The sequence below is a fragment of the Macaca mulatta genome, chromosome 5, assembly GCF_049350105.2.
Source record: "Macaca mulatta isolate MMU2019108-1 chromosome 5, T2T-MMU8v2.0, whole genome shotgun sequence".
NCBI lineage: Eukaryota > Metazoa > Chordata > Mammalia > Primates > Cercopithecidae > Macaca > Macaca mulatta.
The window spans coordinates 112462173-112486122 of NC_133410.1; the positions used below are offsets into that span (position 1 = coordinate 112462173).

Genomic DNA, 23950 nt, shown 5'->3' on the forward strand with positions numbered 1-23950 from the left:
ATTAGGATCTACATACAGAACAATGCAGAATTATATAAAAATATTTGAATATTGAAAAATAAAGTGGAAATTATTATTATTATTATTCAGGTACAGGGTCTTGCTCTGTCACCCTGGAGTGCAGTGGCATGATTACAGCTCACTGCAGCCTCAAATTCTTGGGCTCAAGCAATCCTCCTGCCTTAGCCTCCCTATGTTAACCAGGCTGGTCTTGGACTCCTGGCAGCAAGTGATCCTCCTGCCCCGGCCTCCTAAATTGCAGGAATTATAGGCATGAGCTACCATCCTAGTCCTGAAATTACTATCATCTTCCTTAACACCCCCCCCCCCAAGAAAAAAACCCATAAGCTTCCTTTTGTCTTCATATTTACATTTTAATTATATATGCTGCAATGGGCTATTTGTATCACCCGAAAGTCAGGTATTGAAATCCTAACCCCCAATATGATACATTAGGAGGTAGGGCCTTTGGGAGGTAATCAGGTCACAAGGGTAGCACCCTCATGAACAGGATTAGTATCCTTATAAAAAGACAAGAGCTTGCTTTTTTTCTCTGCTGTTGCTCTGTGAGGCTATAGCGAGAAGATGACCTGGCCTGACGCGGTGGCTCACGCCTGTAATCTCAGCACTTTGGGAGGTGGGGAGGCGGGAGGATCACGAGGTCAGGAGATCGAGACCATCCTGGCTAACACAGTGAAACCCTGTCTCTACTGAAAATACAGAAAAATTAGCCAGGCATGGTGGCAGGCGCCTGTAGTCCCAGCTACTCCTATGCTGAGGCGGGAGAATGGAGTGAACCCGGGAGGCGGAGCTTGCAGTGAACCAAGATCGCACCACTGCACTCCAGCCTGGGAGACAGCAAGACTCTGTCTCAAAAAAAAAAAAAAAAAGAAGATGACCATCTGCAAACCAGGAAGTGGGCCCTAACCAGATACCATATGTGCTGGCACCTTGATCTTGCACTTCCTAACCTCCGGACTGAAAAACAAATGTTTGTTGTGTATGAGACTCAGTCTATGGTAATTTGTTATAGCAGCCCAAAGTGACTAAGACAGATGCTTACAAATCGAGATTTATTTTAAAAACTATTCTCTTGCTATGAGTTCAATATTTTTATTTCTTTACAATGATTTCAGAAGAGATTACAAAGAGATTAATATACCTAAAGAATCAGACTCTTGCAAACAGTGACGTCATTAAAAAGGGCTGATTTTCATTAACATGTGATTAACAGGAAAGAGATGATTGGTGAGTTTTCTTCATAACCAGGTTCACTGTGGATAGGAAGGGCCTGCCTTCCTTCCCACCATGGAGATCCTAAAATCACAAGCTCCAGCCTCCATCAATGATGACAGGGTTACCAGTTACATAAGCAGACTGCAGTGATAAACACAAGGAGACAGAACAATTAACCAGGTTTGATACAGGCTGTATTTTCAAATTTTCCTATGACTAGGATAACTAAACAATTTACTCTTGTCCTAACAGGAAACCTCACTTAAACACTTAATTCAGGGAAATCCAAATTAATGTTTGGTTGATTGAGAACTGCTGAGTGTCTTGTGATCTGGAACTAAATGGCCTCTGGCTGGGGTCTAAGCACCTGTCACTGTTAGGTATTTGGTCTCAGAATCCCCGAATTAAGGAACGGTGATGTATAGCCATTCCCCAAATTAGGAAATAGACGAAAAGCACATTTTCATTTTGAAACTCAGAACTATTCAAAACTAGCTAAGCTTTATGCCACTAATAAACTTTTGAACATAAGTGTATCAGTCATAAAATGGTCATATTAATGACCAGTTTAAAAAAAAAAGAAAGCATGTATTTAGTTGATCAATATAAGTGAATAATTCTAGGATCTGAAGCACACTAAATGTGTTTTTAAAATTTACATGAATAATAATAATAACTATAATCTATTAAGCTATAAAAATATTCTATATTAGTTTCAGATATCCAAATCTCTATAAAACTGAGGGATTTAAAAAATAATTACTGATTTATTCCCATAAATTTTTCATTTTCTAAATAAGGCTGAAGTGATCTTTTTGGTAGAAGTTTAAAAATCTTCTAACTTAAAATGGATAATAAAAACTCAAACAGTCTAAATTCATCTAAAGCCTGAAACAATGGAAGAGGATGTAAGGACATCATAATGAATAGATAAATTTTAAGAGTTCAATATATAAAAGCTGATCATATACAGTAGGTGAACTAGGGAGTTATTAGTCACTTTACCAAAGAAATACCTCCAACTCCCCCAAGTTCTCTTAAAAGGCAAGCTCTGTTACGCATATGAACTCCTCTGGAAACCTCTAAAAAGCCAAAGGTATTTTGTAGCACATTTCAAGCCAGAACACTTCCAAATATTTTGTAACCTAAGCTCTGGCTAACTAAGGGTAATTTAGCTTATCAGCAGTACCCAAATCAAATGAGCTCTTCTGATGATATGGATTCAGAGAAATCACAAAGGCTCATGTGCTTCTCCTTTAAACATTTGTCTGTTAATCTCCCCAGTTATTAACAATTGTTGTTAATAATTGGGAGAAGTTCTGAGAAGAAACTGCACTGTTATGGAAACATTTCAATCCCTATGTTTGTCACATTCACCAACTATCTGGTGTGCACCAAGTTACTGGGAAGAGGAGTTATCAGTTGTTCCCTCCTCACTTCCACCTAGTCCCCTTTCCTTCCCCCTTCTCACACATTACAGTTCCTTGTTCACGTAGTATTCAGAGACATAAAACGGAGGAGGAGGTTCTTGTGTTTTATACCTTATAAACATCATTTTTGCTTTCATGTTAAGCCATTTAAAAGTATACAATAGCCATTAAGGAAAAAACTGTTAAACAGATGCAAAGTGGAAGAGATTAAATTAGGAATTTCCATATACAATAACAAGTAAAAATTTTAAAAATATGTATTTATTTTGAGATGGAGTCTCGCTGTGTTGCCCAGGCTGGAGTGCAGTGGCACAATCTCGGCTCACTGCAGTCTCCGCCTACCTGGTTCAAGCGATTCTCCTGCCTTAGCCTCCCGAGTAGCTGGCAGGCTGCCACCACACCCGGCTATTTTCTGTTTTCAGTAGAGACGGGGTTTCACCATGTTGGCCAGGCTGGTCTCAAACTCCGGAACTCAGGTGATCCGCCTGCCTCGACCTCCCAAAGTGCTGGGATTACAGGCGTGAGCCACCATGCCTGGCCATAAGTAAGAATTAATAGAGAAAAAAGAGCCAGTGGAATTCTCCCAAACAAGTCACAAGTAAGACTAAAACACCACATGCCAATTCTGAGTCCACTGAACACAAATCTGCTTAATCTTCTCCCCATTTCACTTAAAGCTCTTAAAATCCTAGAGGTTCATTTGTTTGACTTGAATTTAATCAGGGTTTCCCCAGTTATAATTTTTGAAAGGAACTGTCTCTCAGAAAATTGAGCACTTTAACATTTTTAGTCCTCCTTTTTGTTTGCTACAAGATTTTATGTAAAGCTGAATAAGGAAGAGTTAGTGGCTCAGATCAAAGTGGTTTTTCTTTGAGCAAATTAAATGAGAACTTATCCCTATCTTATAAATGTAGCATCTTAGCATATATATGCCATAAACTCTCTAAAATGATATTATTTTGATGAGCAAATTGTGGCCAAATGTGATTGAGGACAATGAACTCCTTGGGAAGAATAGCGCTTACTTCATCAGAAGCCAAATACACGCAGAGCATGGCTATTTCTTCTGCAGTTGCAAATCTTCCCGTCTTTTGTCTCTTCAGGAAATCATTCCGTGCCTGTGACCAGAGACCATACCAGACATCAGTGATGGGAGCAGCTATATCTGCTTACCTGCACCTTCTTCAAGGAGTTAAAGGCAAGAGAATCCACTGGCTTGCTGCCTTGATGAATAATCAGCTAGGGTTATGGTGATTCTTTCGCCAAAGTTAATTGTTTGTGTTATATTAAAACCCACAGATATTGTGACAGATCAGAAAGCTAATATTAAAGGATGAAGGCATTATTTTTTTTCATCTTCAAAAATTGTGGTAAAGTATACAGAATATAAAATTCACTATCTTAACCATTTTAAGTGTGTAGTAGTTCAATAGTGTTATGTACATGCACACTGTTGTGCCACCATCACCAGTGTCCATCTCCAGAACTCTTATTTTTAGTATTATTTTTTTTTCTTAGAGACAGAGTCTTCTCTGTTGCCCAGGCTGGAGTGCAGTGTTGTGATCATACCTCACTGTTGTACCTCAAACTCCTGGGCTCAAGCGATCCCCCAACCTCAGCTTCCCAAGCAGAGCTCTTTTCATCTTACAAAATGGAACCTCTCTACTCATTAAGCATTAACTACTCATTTCCCTCCTTCCAAGCCCCTGGCAACTACCATTTCACTTTCTGTCTCTATGAATTTGTCTGCTATAGGGATGGAAGAGGGTATTTATTATCCAAAGGTTTAACACATTTTAAATGCTACATATACCTCTTCAGGATTTCCTCTGGCTTGTATTCTTTCTTGTAGAGATGGGGTATCAACCGTTCCTAAATCAAAGGGGGATATTCAGCTTGGTTACTCACTTAAACTGAAAAAGAAATCGACAACTAAACTTCCTTTCCATGATACAACAATCAGTGAGATTCTTCTCCTTGACTTAAAATGACAACTTTACATCTGCCTGCCTGAGGCCTCTTATTTAATAGGCTTATAACTTCTTCAATAACATTTCTATGATTTTAAAAACACAGACTATGATTCTTTGTGACACTATGTAGGGACACTGGATGAATCACCCAGCATTCTCAAGGACATATATTTTAGTCACATTGCATTTATATGATGCTTTATGGATTTTAAATACTTTTATATATATTATCTCAGCTAATCCTCACAATAAGCCTGAGATGTAGATAAAACTGTACAAGCACTTTGCCAGCTTAAGGAGCCAGTTTGCCTCAATGATCTCAAAACCATTCTTTGCTGTCAAGTTCACTGTGGGATCTTTGGGGACAATCCCATGGCTACCACAGTCCTTGCCAATTCAGGTGACACTAAATTTTTCTTAGCACCTTGCCTATTTTCATTGTTTAAAATTCCAACTTTTAACCACAGTTTCAAGTTTTTAATCAAAAATATAATTTAATATAATTTAAAGTTATTTTACTTTAAAAAAGAAAAATACGAACAACACTAACATTTTAAAATTCCACTTAGTTTATGGTCTCCTAGAGCAAGTTACCCAGACTTCTTTGTTAACTGACATAAACTGTACATTCTCTGTAGAAGGCCCTTTCCTCAGACTAAAGAGTACTCTGGCAAATAATGTGATCTTTCTGAGGTTGTAACAAATGGTTTTACAGTCATACTTCACCCTTAGATCATGTTCCTGAGAGTACCATAGATTTGATCTTTGTTCAGAAAACATTTCTTAATTTTAGCATCATTTGCTGTTTTTTCTGATGAAGCAGGAAATCTTCAAAATCAGAAAGCCTGACTCCGTTTTGGAACCCCCTCTGTAGGTTGGTTATCTGTCTCTTGTCACATTTTACTATAAGTGGCCAGCACTTTCAAGACTCTGGGTAGAAATCACCTTGGCTAGATCACCCAGTTCATTAGTAACATCTTCTGCCTTCACACTACAGGCAACAGTGTTGATGTACTTTCTGAAACTGTATGACAAAGATCCTCTTTTATCTAATTTTCAATAATATTTTCCTCACTTACCTCAATAGCCTCCTTGAAGTCCACAGTTTTACCAACAGTGTGCACCTCAAGCTTTCACTAACAGTCTCTTCAGAATCCTTAGAGCTTTAACAGCTTTCTCCCTCTGAGGTAAATGAACAGCATGTCTTACATATGACTGGTACTAATGGCTATTAAATAAGAACTGCAGAGCAAGCCCATGCCTTTAGAGGATTCCAATGTCACTGGGTTCAGCTGTGTCCATGGCACAGACATACTATGCCAGGGTCTACACAAGTCTGGCTGGAGATTTGTGACTACACAACCATCAGCAGCATCTCAGACATACTCAGTCCTCCTCAAGTTTTCTTCTGTGATTGGTTCACTGAGTCACAGCTAGTTCCTTGTTCCAAAGAGTTTGATAACATATTTTCCAATCTTCTGATAAGTCCAGTGGCTGAAACAACCACATTTTCCAAATCATTTTACCATTTATTCCACTGGGTAAATGGCACCAAGAATAGCTAGACTCAAGTATCACCAGGATGTACATCAAAACCCAGTGAAATGATCTCTCATGTATTCTTCTTTTTCTTAGCATTACCTATGTTTACATTTCTGTTCCAAGAAAAATAAAACAGAACATCTCAATCGCTGAAATTCTGTAGCTTGGGGGATGTTTAGTTTTCCCTCTTTAAGTCAATGTGTTTCAACTGAAGATTCAATCAGAATCTCCTGTGGGACTTTCTAAACACCACAATTCTCTCCATGAACTCCTTCCCTAAATTCTGGCATGCCCTTCAGGTTTGAAAGGTTCCCAGGTCATATTGAAATGTTTCCCTTTCACACACCATCCCCCATATCAATTGTGCACTACTGAGGGAAACCTTGATCCTGGATATGCAATAATTTCTTTTTAAAGAATATTATAATCCTTATTAGATACCTTATGTTCCTTTTAGATTGGTAGAACCGGGTAAAAGTACGTATCAATTTAATAAACACATCTATGGTTATTGTGAAAATGAGACACACCCATGGTTATTAAGAAAAGGAAAGTTCTGCTTTTCTTCTTTCCTCTGTGTGAGGGATCGGCATACCTTTCTTGGTAAAGAGGCAGATAAAAAATATTTATAACTTTGAGAGTCATTTTATCTGTTGTAATTGTTATACTAAACCTGGCCTTTGTAGCATGAAAACAGCCATAGGCAGTAACATAAGCAAATTGGGTGTGGAAGTGTTTCAGTAAAACTTTGCTTACAAAACAGGTGGTGACCCAGATGTGGCCCATAGGCCATGGTTTGCTGGCCCCCTTTTTATAGCATAAAGGAAGATTAATGCCTCCTTTTTATTTATAGGCCACCTCAGTGGTTGAAATGATTTTAGTGGATCCTTGTGTTTTGGAAGACTCCCCTTACTTTTTCGCTGCTGTCCGGTGAGTGTGGTCTATTTTCATCTTTCCCTTGACATCTTTCCCCTGAAAAGGTCAACCCTGGTCTGCTTCCCAACAGCAAGCCTGGCCAACTATGTCTCTTAGCCACTTGCTTCTGAATTGTCCAACACATTTAAGCCTTTTGCATCTGTGGCTCGTTCCCAGTGGCTTAGGATCTCCGTCTCAACTTACAACTGTACCGTTATCTTAATAAGCCCAGCCCTCACCCCCTTTCTCTGAACTTTTTCCCAGAATACAATATAACATGTGGCAAATAAACTTTTATAGATATCTTTCACGGTGGCAAACACAGTGTCAGAGGGCCAAGTTCATAACCCTGCAGTGCCTTACTCACCTGGGCACACACAGTTGCACCTGATGCCCTGCTGGATGAAATCTGCAGCCACAGATTTTGTGAGGCCAATCACAGCTGCCTTGGTTGTGCTGTACACACATCTGTTCACAACTCCTGAGGGTGGAAGAAAGGTTCAACAATTGAAGGAATAAAAAATGTATTTTCCTTTAGAAAGGTAGCACAAGTAAGTTTTCCCAGTAGCCATTTTCATGCTTTCTCCCACATTCCTCCCCTTTTAAAAAGATTGATATCAGATTTTTTTCCTTTAATAGAGTCAGTTTCTGGATCTAAGGAAATAATATCAGTATAGGCACAACTTAATTGAGACTTAATTGAAATTCTGAACTTATTTAACATTGGTAGTCTTAGTTTCTCACCATCAGTTGCCGTAACTCTTAGGCAGATTCCCAAAGAAAATAAAGATTAATAACAAAACCAAACAGTAAAACAGGAGGCCTAGGCACTTCTTTACATTCCTCTCTTGTGTATGTTGAATATGTGTATCCTTGCAAAGAGAAGAAATGTTATCTCAGCAGTAACTATTTCATTTTAAACTCACAGATCCAACTATGTCAGATTGTGACATAATCCACATTTTGCACTGCTGCCCTTGTCCTTCAACTTGACTTCTCGCTGATGGCTCAGATCAACTGTCTTTGTGAAGCATTCCACAAACTCACAGGCAGTTATTTCCCTGTATTTTGACAGTGCTTTGTCCAAACCTCTGTTATATATCATCACACTGGAGAAGATGATGTTTGCTGCCTTGCTCCTAGTTTTGGACTGTGAATTCTTTTAGGGGCAGAGCACATACCGGTGCTCAATACACTATTTTCAATTAATTAAATGTTAAATGGTTCTTTCTCCCAGTTTGATGTTCATTTCCATATCCCTTAGAAAGAATAAAAGGGAGGGCAAAAAACCCCCCACATTTTAATTTAATTTTGCCACTGGCTCACATCTAGAGCAAAAGATCTGTGGTTAAGGAACTTAATACCAATTTTGAAAAAAGCACTTTTGAAATTATTTCAGTACTTGAAATTATGATCTCTGCTATGCCTGTTCCCAAACGCAGAGCTTTTAATGATGTATATGTATGAGCATCGCAGTCGTCAGAGGGAGACAGACCCACCTTTGATGCTGGAAGCCACAGAAGACATGTTGATAATATTGCCAGATTTCTGAGCAAGCATCTGCCGAAACAAAACAAATACAAAAAAAAAAAAAAAAATTCACTTCATGTGCTAAAATACTACCTTTTAAAAAGATTTGCATTTTCTTAGGGTTTGCAGAATGAATTTAATTACTGTATTAGCTAGTCACATTAAGCAGTATTAAGCAGTCTTAACAGTGAACCCAAAACACCTCATCAACTATTGCTGGGAAATGATGGCAATGTGAACGCACTCACTGGCATTTCCCAGGGGGATTACCACCTTCCCACGGTACAAGAATGTCAGCAAGACTACGAATGAATGCTGACTTTAATGAAACGCAAATAAATGTTGTTATTGTGTGTTACTGATGTTGGGAAACTTACTCCATTCAACACATATTTTTTTAATACCTACTGAGGCCAGGTATTGTGCTAGGTCTAGGAGATTACTGCCTACAGGAGGCAACCAGTCTGGTTAGTGGTTGACATAATCCACATCCAGCAACAGCAGAGACCTCCACAGAGATCTAACAGCAGGGTGAGGGCAGAAAGGGAGCAGTTGAGGCTGGGCGACACTCAGAGGGGACCTCCTGAGGAGGAAGGATACAGGCTGAATTTTGAACACTAGAGTATTAATCAGAAAAATAGAAGAAAAGGATGTTTTGAGGAGTGGGTACACAGGTATAAAGGTTCCATCGGGAACTGGGAGGAGGGGCTGGGTCTGGCTGGAATGCAGGGTATAGAAGTAATGATGCTGCAGAGGTCAACAAGGGCTGAATTTAGAACCTGGGTTTTACCCTGAAGGCAATGTAGTGACATTGAAGGGTTTAAAGCAGAGGAGGAGTGGCATGTTCAGACTTGGGGATTACAAGGATTACTCTGGTGCCCAGAGACTAGTGGAAGCTGATGCAGGGTTCAGGAAAGAGTGATAAAGGTGAAGCTGCAGAAATGTCTATGGGTAGCTGAGGAGGAGAGGGCTGAGGCAGGATGGGCAGGACCTGGTAGATGGTTGCTGCAGGGAGGGCGGGCCTCACCAATTTAGGGCAATGTTTCCTAAGAACACTTTCTTCAGACTTCCCCCACTAAAGTGTGAATTTATTAAGATAAGGGTCTTTGGCTGTTTTGTCCTCCTAGACAGTGCACACAGTAGGCAGTCAATAAATGTGGATGAATCAGAACCTCCTGAGGTGCTAGTTTAAAACACAGATTGCTGGGCCCTGTCCTTTACCTGAATAAATATATAATAAAGAAAACTGTTATAAATTTAAAAATGTTTTCAAACTTTACTAATTATAACATGTACGTAGAAGTCTCAATAGGCAGTGTAAAGGGCCAGAGAAAAAAATTGACTTCTGTTGGGATGAATTTCTTGAGCAGCTTTTAGAAAAAGAGGTGTAGGAAAGGGGAAAGTGAATGATTGAATGGATCCAGGATTGGTGTGGCCAAGATGATTGATTCCTTAGGATATTCTTCTGACTTTGTTCTGAGATTTAGCTTCTAATTACCCCTAAAAACAGAATCTAAAGTAATCCCAAGGCACTTTGCTGAATGGACTAAGTGGATTCAAGGAGAGGCTGATTGTAACCCAACCAAGTTAAAGAAGACAGCAGGGGAAATAATAATGTTTAATTCAATTGTGTGTTTTACATAATAAAGAGGACCATAATGAAATGGGGTTCTCATAAAAAGTGTCAAAAATGTTGGTCAAGTGCAATGATGTTGAAAAGTAAGCCTTAAAATTGTTCTTTCTTATCCAATTTAGCAAATAGCATTCCCTATTAAAAATACATATAGAATATATATACTCCAATTTAATACATAAAGATGGGTCATTAAGTAAGTCAATTTCTAGTCCTCTCTAGAAATGCAATATTATCTCAGGCAAAACCTTAGAATAAAGCCATCTAAGAGATGTTACTGCTGTCCCCTAACACTTGCACTATCCATTCAACCAAATTCAACCCAGGTCCCTCTGCTGCTTCTAGAGCCCATAGTCGGTGCCTGTTCCAATGCTGCCTTCCCAGTCCAGGTCAGGAGCTGTTGTCATAGTGTCAGGCTCTCCCTGGCTCCCCATGCAATAGCACTCTCTGGCAGGCATGACTATAAAGTGAAGTGTCTGGTACATAATGCTGCTATCTAGGATTGATCTCTCAGAAGCTAAGGTAGGAGGTAGAAATACCCGCTTAAGAGTCCATGGAGCTGTATCTAGTTAGTCTTACTCTGACCCAGCCCTTCCGTCTCCACTGGCCAGAGCTCAGCCCCTAACCCTAGTGAAACCTGGCCACTTGGGTCTCCAGTGGTTCCTGCTGGACTAACAACCTTGATTCATTTATTTATTTAACAAATGTTTGCTGAGCACCTCTATATGCTAAAAACTCTTCTAAGATATAGTGGCGGGGCCGGGGAGGGGTGGCGGGGCCGGGGAGGGGGGGCGGGCAGGAAGCAAGCAAACAAACTAACCCAAATAACAAAGATATCCCCAAATCTTTGCCCTAATGGATCTTCTCTTCTGGTGGAGCTTGGATTCTGCATTGACCTCTTCTTAAAGTATTTTCAACTTGTTCTCTGCCTTTTGACTGATCTTCCAGTCTTGGAATGCTTTCCTGTGTATCTATCCATGAACAAAAATTTCCTATGAGTGTTCCTATGTTCTGACCAGCTGACCTTCCAGATCTGCCTAGACTCCAAACCTCGGCTTCCCCTGGAAAGTTCTAACCTGGGATATGTGCGTCATAGTTAATGATACAGAGGATCCTAGATAATTATGGCTGGGAGTGATTGTGTAATCTATCATCCTTATTTTTTAGCTAAAAGAAATATGTACTGGGAGGTTACAAGTGCCATCTCTATGGCACATGGCCAATTAGGGGCAGGGCGCAGACTGCACCTAAGGACTTCTGATGACAGAGTCCAAGACCAGGATTCGATTTTGTCAGGGTCACTTTAAACAAGTGGCACTAGAACCTTCTAATACCACGTCCCTGCCATTAACATCTCTTGGGATTTTTTTTTTTTAAACAAATATGTGTTTTTGGCTCATATGGATCATTGTTAAGATGTTGTAAATCACAAGCAAACTCACTAGTTTGCAAGTTAATGTTTGTATATTTTAAATATTAACACAAGTTTACATTTCAGCTCCACTGTACTCCACACCTACTTCCTTTACTAAAATTTGTAAAGCAGTTTAGAGCCTGGTTTTGGAAATGAGTCTCATATATGTGCAATAGTCTTAACCACAGTGACCTAAGCTTTCCTCCTATACCATAGACTCTGTTCTACCCCTGTAACCTATGCAAAGGATCTGTCTTCAAAAATACGTTTGTGTTCCAAATAATATAGATTCTCATAAACTCCAAAGAGGCTGAAAAAGCAACTTACATTTAAAAAAACAATTTGTTATAAAAATTTGCTAGTTCAACATTCTGTGGACCCACCCAAAAATCTCTTCTAGGCACTAAACAAGTAGATTTTTCAAAGTTCCTTCATTACTAAGTCAGTTTCTCCAATTTTCCTGTTAATGTTCATCTGGAATCTTCTTGACATTAGGTTGAATATTCAGAGTAGAATATCAGCCCTGCTGTGCCATTAACAAAGCTCTTCTCCTGCCCTGACATGGACAGGACATTGAATCCAGCTGGGATGGAAGGGAAAAGTGGTTCTTCTGCCTTTCACTAGGTTCAATTTATAACCTTGGGTTGAGCTGGCTGTGTACCCAGTCTACCCCTTTCATTGTCTCAGCCTGTGCTGTCTGCTACCACTGGTTTATAAGTTCATTTGAAGTCAGGGACGTATGTTGCTCATATTTATACTCCCCTAGAGCACCTTATATAGTGATTTATACCAAGAGGCGCTTAATGCTAGTTTATAAAATAAAATTTAAAACATTGATGCATTGTGTGAAGGCTTGAGAATTCAAGGGAAGCAGGCCCAGGAGGAACGTTCTCTTGAGCACACACTTTCTCTCACCTGCCCAGTACCACTGTGGTTCAGATCAAAACAAGAGCGAAGGGAGAAGTTTCAGGGTAGAGAAAAGCAATGGGGTACATCCATCTTGAGAGTGTGAGCCTAAACTGAAATTCATGAAGGGGCTCAATGTCCAGGCTTCAAATCTTGGTTCTAACCATGTGCTAGTTGGGTGACCTTGAGCAAGTTGCCTAAACTCTCAGTTTCATCTTCTGAACAATGGATGAGATAATAGTACCTACCTCATAGGGTTATTCCAGTCTTGTGTGCCTCCCTGCTGTTACCTCTGCCTGGAATCCTCTCTCAAGCTACTTGAATGATGAGCTCTCTCACTTCTTTTGGACTGCTATGACAGTTTCACCTTCGCAGTGGAGTCCAGAGAGGCATTGATATCCTAGCTTCTTTCTCTTCATTATACTTAAAACCACGCCACATATTCTATGTCTATTTGATTACTGATTGTCCCATCTCACCCCCAATAATGGAACCTGCCTTATCGAAGGCACTTTGTTTAGTTCACTTGTGTGTCTTCTGTGCCTAGAATGGAGCCTGGTTTGTGGAAAGTACTTAATAAATATTCCTTGAGTGGATAAGCTGGAAGGTTAAATAGATTAATTTATGTAAAATGCCTTGATATCAATGTTCAATGCATGTTAATCATTATGTTAGTTATTATCGCTCTTCAGCACATGTGGGAATCCCCTCTGTGTGCCCAGTACGGAGACCTAATGTGGTGCTTATCCTGGTGGTGGTGGTGGTGGTCTTACTTTAGGAAGGAATGCCTTGATCATCAGGTACATGCTGCGCACATTGAGATTCATCGAGAAGTCCCAGTCTTTCTCCTCACAATCCAGGACTGTTCCATGATGGACAAAACTAGAAGAGTGATTAAACAATGGAGGAATAACTGCCATTAAAATTTTTCTATTCCATTTGCTGATTATTTCTATTGTCACTTAGTGACTTAGACCACTGTCTCTTTCCCTTATCAAGACTAAACAATTCAAACATAGTATCACTTAGTATATTACATTAGTAAGAATTCTAACAACTTAAGCTAGAAATGTCATCTGAAAACAAGATCCTTTTTGTTTTCCAAACAAAAGTACGGTCACTGAACATAAGAAGCTTTATGCTAATTGTGCTGGAAACATCAATGCCATTAAAAGCAAACAACAAATAAAGGAGAACAGGGCTGGGCATGGTAGCACACACCTGCAGCCTCAGCTACTTTGAAGGCTGAGGCAGGAGGACCACTTGAGCCCAGGAGTTCTAGGGTGCAGTGAGCTATGATCATTCCACTGCCCTCCAGCCTGGGGAATCCAGACAAACCCTGTCTCCAAAACAAAACAAAACAAACCCCCCCCTCAAAAAAAAAAAAAAAAAACAAAAAAAAAAAAAACCACGAGAGAGAGAGAGAGAGAGAGAGAGAGAGAGAGAGAGAGAGAGAGAGAAAACCATCTGCCCTATTTGCCTATTTGATTCCTATTTCAAGAGCAACAGTGCCCTCAGGTGGCACAGATTTAGAATTCGCAAGGGAAATCAAAATTGCAAGGAAAACAAGTGTCTCAACATCTCGGAACAGCAACGTGATATTGCTAGTGTTCTAACATACTGAGAGAGGTTAGTTTGTTGTAAGAGAGATGTTAAGGCAGAACAAAACAAACCCTTAAAGTAGCCTTCACTGTTTTTCAAGTTACATTTTCTGACGGAAGCTTCCTAAACATTGGAACCCATGCTGATTTGGTCCTCTGGACCCAAATTATGTAATTAATTATAAAATATTGTTGGCTGTGACTTCCATGTACCAAAGTTCTGCCAGTTCAATCAGAATGTCAGTTTCATGACAGCAGGAACAACAGGATGTATTTCTACATCCCCTACATGGCTGAAAATTTAATAGATGCTTAAAAACTAACTTTGGTAACTATTTTTTCATGTTTCTGGGTGTATTCTTATATGAATACACTCTTATATGAGGATGGAAGACTATATATGAATGATTTTGCCATATTGTCAAAATTCTTTGAATGAAAGTCATAGAAAACTTTCTGTAAGGAAAGTGAAATTAAAAAGTTAGACATTACCCAGCAACATTAAAGAGAACATCAACTCTCTCAACTTCATTGGCAAACTGATCAATTTGTTTCTTCTTTGTGACATCAAGGACACGAGTTTGAATGCCTGAAAAATAAAACAAGAGGCACTATTCCTAAAAGTATTTAGCCTCGAAGTTTAGCTCTTTTGAAGTGTGAAGTGTGAAGATTGCAATATCTATCCAGCTAGGCTTCATAGATTGCTGACCTTCTTACTAGGGTCTTAAGAATCTTCAGAGTCTCATTAGTAAACATGAAGTCCCATCTGGACTCCTCCAATAACCCATCCATCCCTCTTCCTTCCTCTCTGTCCATTTTCCAAGTTGAATAATAATGGTCCTTTCTGAGTAAAGGCTTTATAGTAAAGTATGACTGGTGTATATTAGATATTTCTCAGTAAGCCAGCAGTAATAACTGAAAGTGGGGTCATTTGAGCCTATCCTTCCCCTGCCAGAGACTGGGTTGCTGGTACCTATACAGTAATGCAGAATTTTGTCTGAGTGAGGGGTGGGGAAGAGAAAGGGTTCTGGAATAAGAGACTGTTTCTATTTGTGAGCTTCCCCTTTATGTCATTTCCATTATTTATTAGAAATGACTCTGTTATTCAAAGGTATCCAGTCAAATACATGTATTTCTGGACTAAACTGCAAGGAGAAGAAATGACGGGGTCAAAAGAAGGGATGACACACTTGAAGGCTAGACATGAGAGATCTGGCATGGCTGGAGCCTGAGAGATACACACTCTGCTAGCTACTGAGAAACTCTGAAGAGTGTCTAACAAAAGCAGCAGTCATCATTATAAATATATACACATATTATTTATAATGTGCATAATATATTATAATATGTAGTAATATAATTTATAATATATACAATGTGTTAATATGTATATGTATAATATGTAATATATGTATAATATGTATATATAATATATAATTATTTATAATTTGTATTATATTTTATAATTTATAATATATATAATAAATAATATGTATATGGTTTATTTTATTTTGGGGGAATACAGAAAGAAAAGATTAATAAAGAAAGGGAAGATGGAAATTTTGTTTCAGAAACACTTCCTTATCTCTGTGCTTTCCCAGTGCAGCGGCTTTACTTTGACTTGTTGGGATTATAATTCAACATATTCCAATTCAATTAACTAATTCAGGGAACTAATTGCTGTTTGATTATGTAACCTGTTGTATTTTGCTGGAAGGGTTAACTTTCAAACAGGTTCTCTGTTCTGATGTCTTTGGGCAAGTAAAGTGTAATTAAAATCCCTTGATGTTGGAGTTTGGCTCAGTGGGGTGAAGAAGTGGTGGTGCACACCTAATAATCTGGGGAATCTCTTAGGGTTTCCCATGATGATGTGTGATTTTAGGGCTGAGCTGTCTCCAGTACCGTAGCTACCAGCCACATGTGGCTACTGAGCACTTGAAATGCAGCCAGTCTGAAATGAAAGGTGCTGCAAGTATAAAATACACATGGATTTTAAAGATTTAGTATGAAAATATTGAGATGTTGGTCGAAGGGTACACTCTTGCAGTTATAAGACTTAATGTACAGTACAGTGACTATAGTTATTAAGAATGTATTGTATACTCGAAATTTGCTAAGAGGGTAGATCCTACGTATTCTCAGCACACACACACACAGAGGTAACTAAATGAGGTAATGGCTATGTTAATTAGCGTGACTGTAATAATCATTTCACAAGGTATTTTACAACATATGTGAAAACATGTTGAACATCTTGAATATATGCAATTTTTATTTCTCAATTATACCTCAAAGAAGAGAAAATTAAGAGAAAAGCTGCAAAGAAAACTAATGATTGAAGTTTGTAAGAAACTTCTAATAATTTAAATAAAAAATTTAGTACGAAAAAATTAAAATGTTCCATTAATTTTTTAACTTGAGTGCATGTTGAGATTATATTTTAGATATATTGGATAAAATAAAATATAGTATTAAACTAATTTTCACTTGTTTCTTTTTACTTTTTTAATGTGGATACTAGAAAATTTAAAATTACACATGCGGCTCACATCATGTTGCTATTGGACAGGGCTATCCTAGAGAAGGAGGACACGGAAGTGAAAAGCTTCATCAAAAGTTAACCTAACAACTAGTAAATTTTCACAATTTTCACATGTAAGTTTGTAATTAGGAACTGAATCCCTCAATGTGTTGGCTAAATAAAGGATTTTTAAAGTGTTCATCCTCAAATTTTTTTATGCATGTAAGTACACAGATTTTTGTCTGTAGGTTCACAAAATACAGATTTCATATCAGAGTGTGAAAATCTAAAAAGCAGGGCAGTGGAGCTCAGTAGCTAAGGAATTTTCTTTCAACATGTGAGTGCCATGCTTTATAATACCTTGCAGACACTGAATCCCAAGTTCAAGCTGCTGAGTTGCTTACCCGGGTACTTTTCCAGTTCCTGAAGTTTGGACTCATTAATGTCTGTGGCTATGACTTTGGCACCTTCTCTTGCAAAAGCCTAGTAGACACAAATACATCCTTTGTTTACTTGAATAAACTGTGCTCGTGAATGGAACATCATGTGGTCTTTTTCTCCTTTATCTTATTTTCATTGTTCTTTTCCCTATAAGATAGCTAGAATTTCAAACTATCTAGTCTTACCCCTTCTCCATTGTTATTATTTTTATCATTAATTAGAACAATGTGACATACATTGTGCCTGTCATCTGACTTAGTTCCTTTAAGTAGTATCAAACAAAATAATGTTTTTTAAAAAATGACAGCTGTTTTTAATACTCTCAAAATACTGATCTTCTATAATGAGACTATATCATTTCTGTGTCTGAGTTACTAAACTCCAGATAATAAGATAAGAATTGGTTGTTTCAACACTTTTCCTACCAAGAGTATGATAGTGCTTTCATAAATGTCAAACGATACCCTGCCATTATACTTAAGGTACAATATTAGCTCAAGAGGGGTACATAATGTAACAGAAATTGATATAAATCAGGAGACAAAGGTAACCTGTCTTATAACTCTGGAGTCACATATCTAAACTGACACAATTTCAGAAAGCTGTGTAACCCTGTTGGCTGTCTGTAGCAAATTTATTATGATGCAGAGAAACTGAAGTAGAGAAATTTCTCAGAGTCAATGGTTATCAGTGATGTCATGTACTAAACATGAGGTATTCATTCCTTTATCTGCCTGGGGTCAGGAGTAGGGAACTATTTATTTATTTGTTTATTTTTATAACTTAAGACAACATAAGCACAAAAGTAAAACAAAAAAGCAGAGCAGAAGTAAACAACCATAGCATCAGTCCACATAATTCAGTATGTCAAGAGTTAGTAGGCAAACAACAAAGATAGTAACTTATAACTTACTAAGGCAGCTGCTTGGCCAATCCCCTGAGCAGCGGCTGTCAGGATGATGACTTTCCCATCAAGTCGACCCATAATGGAACCTGTGGTTTAATCTAAAGACATGTGTGTTTAATGGGTTATACTGTAGAACATGGTCTTGAGCCAGCAGTAACATCTAGAATGAATAGTTCAGTGTGCTCTTTTAAGAATAATTTAGTGAGCTCCTTCAGGAACTTGAAGACAGCACCTCTGTGCAAGTAGTCCCATCATCTGAATTCTCCCAGAATGTTTCCTCTACATACCTAGCTTTGTATATGAAACGCATTTAGCATAACCCACTGAAGTGATGACTGGTGACAGACATTGGCCTTTTTTTTTTTTTTTTTTTTTTTTGAGATAGAGTTTCGCTCTTGTCACCCAGGCTGGAGTGTAATGGCGTGATCTCGGCTCACTGCAACCTCTGCCTCTCAGGTTCAAGCAAATCTCCTGCCTCAGCCTCCCAAGTAGCTGGGATTACAGATGCCTGCCACCATGCCCAGCCAATTTCTGTATTTTTGGTAGAGACGGTGTTCCACCATGTTGGTCAGACTGGTGTCAAACTCCTGACCTCAGGTGATCCACACACCTCGGCCTTCAAGAGTGCTGGGATTCCAGGTGTGAGCCACCGTGCCCAGCCCAGACATTGCACTTTAACCTACCTCACCCTTCCTTTAGTACCTGGAGAGGACAGCCTTTGGTGCTGACATTATTCACTACCACCGTCATTCTCTCCATGACCCCTGCACACATTACTATGGCATTATTTGTGTCCTGACTACTCAGGGCTGCTTTTTGATTTCTCTTCCATAAACTTTTGTTGAAGTTTGCACTATCAATTGCTTATGGTTTTTTCTTGTCTCTTGAAAAGATTTCATAGTTGGTCTCAGATATTCATTGAACAAAAAGGATGGAAAAATCAAATCACATCCAATTCTCCCATTTTACAGATAAGGAAACTGCTGAAACCTGCCCAATGTCGTAGAGCCAGTCAATGGGAAAGCCAGAACTAAGACTTCCTGACTCTTTTGCTATGGGAACAGTCCAGCCCACAATGCTGCTGATCCTCTTACAAAGTTTAAGCTTGCAGTAGTAACACATTAACAGGCATAATCAGTAATTTCTAAAAGATTGAGAAACACTGACACAGGGGCTTATATGCATGAGATATTTTGCCAGTGCTTGGATTGTAGATCACAAGGGGAGAGAAAGAGCTAGTGGTGAGGCTGGGGGTGGAGAAGAGTCAAATGACCATCAAAAGAGGCTGTCTTCAAGGACACAAGCTCAGACTCTTGCTGGGCTCTGTCATTAATGTGTGCCTCTGACCTCATATGAACTCACAAAGTGGCTGCTTTGTCCAAGGCATCATATCCACATTTCAGGCAAAAAGGGAGGAACAAAAGTCAAAAGGCTTTCAGAGAGGCCTCACCTTTCTACTTAAGAAGGAAACCTTCTTAGAAATTCCCACCTGCAGTTCATTCGCCAGATCTATGCTACTTGGCCACTCCTAGCTGCAAAGAGGTTGAGAAGTTGGGACTTTTGTTTCCAGCTTTGATAAAGTGAAGAATAGGGGAAAGTGAGTTGGATGGTGTTGATGAACCAACTTACAGTACATGCACAACTAGCCTACACAATCACTCTGCTCCATTATCTGCCTGATTTTGTACAGGTTGATAGCCTTGCCTGGAGGGCTTCTATTATCTAGTCCATTCTCTTTGAACTTATCACAGTTCTCTCTTTAGCCAAACTTTTTTTTTTCTGTTTTTCTTTCTTAATACCCAATATGCTCTTCCACTTCAAACCTCCACACTTGGTCCAGCGTCCACATGGTGAAGGGCAAGTTACTCCTATAGGCAACAGCCACTGAAGGATTTATAGAAAGGGTGTGACATGATCAGATTTGTATTTTGGAAGGATTGCTGTGGAGAACATACCTGGGCAGGAGCATGGGGTGCCATTAGGAAGCTTCTAGGGTTATCTAGGGGGGCACTGGTGAAATAGCAGGCTGGAGAAAATAGCAGGGATGGAGAGATAGGTGGATTGCAGAAGTGTTTCAGAGATAAGAGATAGGGCCTGATCACCAATGGGGCTAATTTCAAAGAAATGTGACTTGCCCAGTGTTTTACAGCTATGAATTCAAACCTAGGCCTTCTTGTTGCAGGTCCAAGGGAAGGTCTCATGGAATTGTCTCACGGTACTCAAAGCCCTGAGGGCCTCTCTAAATCCTCACTGTGGCACCATGAGCCTGTGCCTTGCAGACTGCTGACCCCCGAAAGTAATGGACAATGAGGCGCAGCTGCTGCTGCATCTCTGCGCTTGTGCTTAGGCCACCTTCTTGGGGCCGTTACAAGGCAGTGCCTGAGCATGCATGCTTACTAAGGCAGACCCATTTCTGGGAGACATAGAGCTCCTCCCCAATGGATGACTGGCTGGAGAAGCTCCTTACTACCTTGCTGAAGTTCTCTTAGACTGCACAGCTGTCTGGGATGCTTCCACTCAACCTGGCTTCCTTCTCTTCCTCCCTCGCAGGTAGACTTGCATCGAGGTCTGATAGCTCTCACAGCCTTACCTAGTTCTCTCCTCATTCTCTCTCACACCAGCATTTCCCCTAATAAAATCCATGCATATTTAATTCTATCTTGGAGTCTGCTTTTGGAGGAGCAGACTAACACAGTTATGTAAGAACTGGCTCCAGGGATCAGCTTACAGCTCACTGACTTCCTCTGAGTTTGTCCACATTTTTTAGGCGATGGGGAAGCTGGGCTTTAACAGTGCCTGACCTACTTTGATGAAATGAATTTTTGCTTTTTTTCTTCTTACACAAAAGAGAAACTTTCGCTTTCAACATGGAATGATATACTTCAGAAAGATATACTTTATCTTTACCCTCCTTGAATTCTAAGCATGGTGTATAAAAAACTATTTTACAACACTGTCATTAGTGATATTGGGTATATGGCCCTGTAAAACCTCCAGTCAAAGGTTTTGCTAGGAATCTTTGACACCGGAAGAAGCATTTCCAGAACCATTGCCGAAGCACAGAGCAGCCTTTCTACGCACTCTGAAAACCTCCTCTTAGCTGGCCTTCCTGTCTTTCTGGGACCAGATTTTGGGGTCAAAGCCTTAACATTTAATAAACTGTAATCTCAAACTAAAACAGATTTATTTGAGAAAACGAGTGCAAACATGGCCTGAAATGGTAAATCAAGGCATCTCTCAATATATCCAAAGTGAAAACCATACACGTTGGCTTCCTTAGTCCAAAAGTTGGAATCAAAATGTTGATTTTTGATTAGCAGAGACACAAACAGCATATTCAGGAAGTCATTGTTTTCAAGAGCCAGGAAGAAAAATGTTCACTTAGGATACCGTAAGAATCCTTTTTTCTTGGGCTACTTTATAAAACATACATACGACAGAGTTTCAGGCTCGTTAAAAACCCATCTTTACACTGATCCAAATGCTCAGATTAATTTTGAAATAGGCAACGTGCAGAACAAAACAACATCTAAAAATTAAACCTCCCCTGTTTCCTTTCTAAAGTTTCATTTCAAAAGTATTAGAAATCTTACTTTAAGCAGCGAGGTGATGGCGTTCTCCAGAACCCGGTGGGAGCAACAAGCTTGAGACCTTTGTAAAGAAGAAAGTCAAGCGCTTAATAAAGCATGCTGGGATTTGTAGTTTCCCTGCTTTCAGAGCTTAGTGGCTCCATCCGTGCACTTTATAAATGTGTGTGCTGCCATCTAGTGGAGTTCAGGTAGAACTGTAAATTCCAAGTAGAAGGTGAAAAGTGGAAAAGCACTTTACTTAGGATGTGGAAATCATTTCCTTCACTTCAGCCTCTCCACTTCTGTGTTTTGTTTATGCCTACTATGTGCGGTGCCAGGGTAGACAAGATTGGCTGAGCTGGAAACTGTGTGTGGAAGATAGCAGAGCAACAAAATAGAGGGACTCCAGGTCACTGAAAATCCTGGAGCCTTCTTGGCACTTGGCCTGGACTGCTTTAAGGGAGAGAAATAAAAAAAAAAAATTCCTTTGTGTTTAAGATACAGTTGTGATTTTTTTTTTTTCATGCTCAGACTATTCTAACACTAATGCACATTTAGTGGCAGAATGCCAGGAGCCTTACTACACTGGGAATGGGGTCGGGGAGAACGTGAAACTTGGATGACAGGGTGGAGGCTTAAAAGGGAACATGTTGAGTTAACAGCAAAAAACCCCAGTTTGGCTGAAGAGAACAGAGATATAAGGCCAAAAAGAAAGGACTAGATCTCATGAGCCCTCTAGGTTAGGATAGCAACATGTGCTTTATCTGTAGTGCCACTGAGCAGAGTGATTGTGTAGGCTACTTGTGTATGTACTGTATAAATTGGTTTCCTCAGCACCCATCCAACTCACTTCCCTCCTTTTCAACTTGTCAAAGTTGGAAAACAAAAGTCTCGACTTCATAGCCTTGTTTGCCGCTAAGGGTGGCCAAGCAGCATAGATCTAGCCAATGAAATGCAGGTGGGAATTTCTGAGGAGGGCTTCCTTCTTAAATAGAAAAGTAAGCCCTTCTGAAAGGCTTTTAGCTTTTGCTCCTCCCTTTCTTTTTGCCTGGAATGAAGATAGGATGCGTGGGACAGAGCAGCCTTTTAGTGAGTTCGTCTGAGGTCAGAGGCACACATTAATGACAGGGCCCAGCAAGAGAAGGAGCCTGTGTCCTCCTTGACAGCCTCAAGGCAACAACTCCTCTGGACTTCTTATGTGAGGACAATAAACTTTAGACTAGTGTTTTTCAGGTTTTTTGTTACATGGAGCTAAGTGATTTCTAACAGTCGCAGTGGATAAGAACAAAGACCATGGCGTCAGAAAGACTAGAGCAAGTTCCATATCTTTCTCTCACTAGCTGAGTGAGTAAATCACTTAAATCTCTGAACCTCTCATGTTTCTCATCTGTAAAATGAAGGTAAAATAGCACGTACCTCAGGGATGTGGTGAGGAGGAACGACTAAGCCTATGAATCCATCAGCACAATGTTTGCCACACAGGTACTTAATACATGTTAGTGATTATTATGATGAATACATTTTTGGAGAAATTTAATTATAATGGATGGTAAAAGTTGCCCTTTTTAGTTCTTTAACAAACTGGACTTTCTGCATGTGTCCATGCAAGGTCTTTGGTAAAATTGTCCCTCCTTGTTCCTTGTTTCAGCAACTTCTAACGCTGGCTCTAACAATCCGTAATCACATCGAGCTTTGTTCCTGCTTTACTAATAATGCCCTTTGACTCTTGAGGCTTTTGGAACAGACTATTCATGAGTTTGAGAGTTCTCTAATCAAAGCCAACTCCAATGCTTTTCTTTTTTTTGAGACGGAGTCTCGCTCTGTCGCCCAGGCTGGAGGGCAGTGGCGTGATCTCCACTCACTGCAAGCTCCGCCTCCCGCGTTCACGCCATTCTCCTGCCTCAGCCTCCCGTGTGGCTGGGACTACAGGCGCCCGCCACCGTGCCCGGCTAATTTTTGTATTTTTAGTAGAGACGGGGTTTCACCGTGTTAGCCAGGATGGTCTCGATCCCCTGACCTCGTGATCCGCCCGTCTCGGCCTCCCAAAGTGCTGGGATTACAGGCGTGAGCCACTGCCCCCGGCTAACGCTTGTTGATGTAGCTTTCTTCAGCCTCCCTCTGTAATCTTCAGCAATAATGCTTACTTGGTGATAACAGCCTAAGTCACATGGTATTGCACATACTTGCTTACCCATTTGTATTGTCAGCAGACTAAATTTCTTCAAGGGTGGGGACTGTATATTTTACTCCTTTACATTGTGATTAGGTCGTATTAAAAGAATATTAGTTTCTTGTTTTCTTATCTACAATATGAGTTCCACATTGGTAGTGC

At 39.8% G+C, this 23950-nt stretch overlaps 1 protein-coding gene across 2 annotated transcripts; it reads right to left on the reverse strand.

The window, feature by feature from the left end:
- Positions 1–1099: 1099 nt before the first annotated feature.
- BDH2 (3-hydroxybutyrate dehydrogenase 2) lies at positions 1100–21695 on the reverse strand. Of its 2 annotated transcripts, none has more exons than XM_015138896.3 (10): positions 21643–21695; positions 18056–18147; positions 17106–17184; positions 14673–14769; positions 13353–13461; positions 8596–8656; positions 7464–7577; positions 4480–4538; positions 3692–3784; positions 1100–1377 (listed from the first exon to the last, which is right to left on the reverse strand). In XM_015138896.3, the coding sequence occupies exons 2-10, from the start codon at positions 18125–18127 to the stop codon at positions 1324–1326; spliced, it is 738 nt and encodes a 245-aa protein (XP_014994382.1). In that variant the 5' UTR covers positions 18128–18147; positions 21643–21695; the 3' UTR covers positions 1100–1323. The 2 variants fall into 2 exon arrangements, with proteins under 2 accessions (XP_014994382.1, XP_077858165.1); XM_078002039.1 differs by having other exon boundaries at positions 18044–18147.
- Between the last annotated feature and the right edge of the window lie 2255 nt (positions 21696–23950).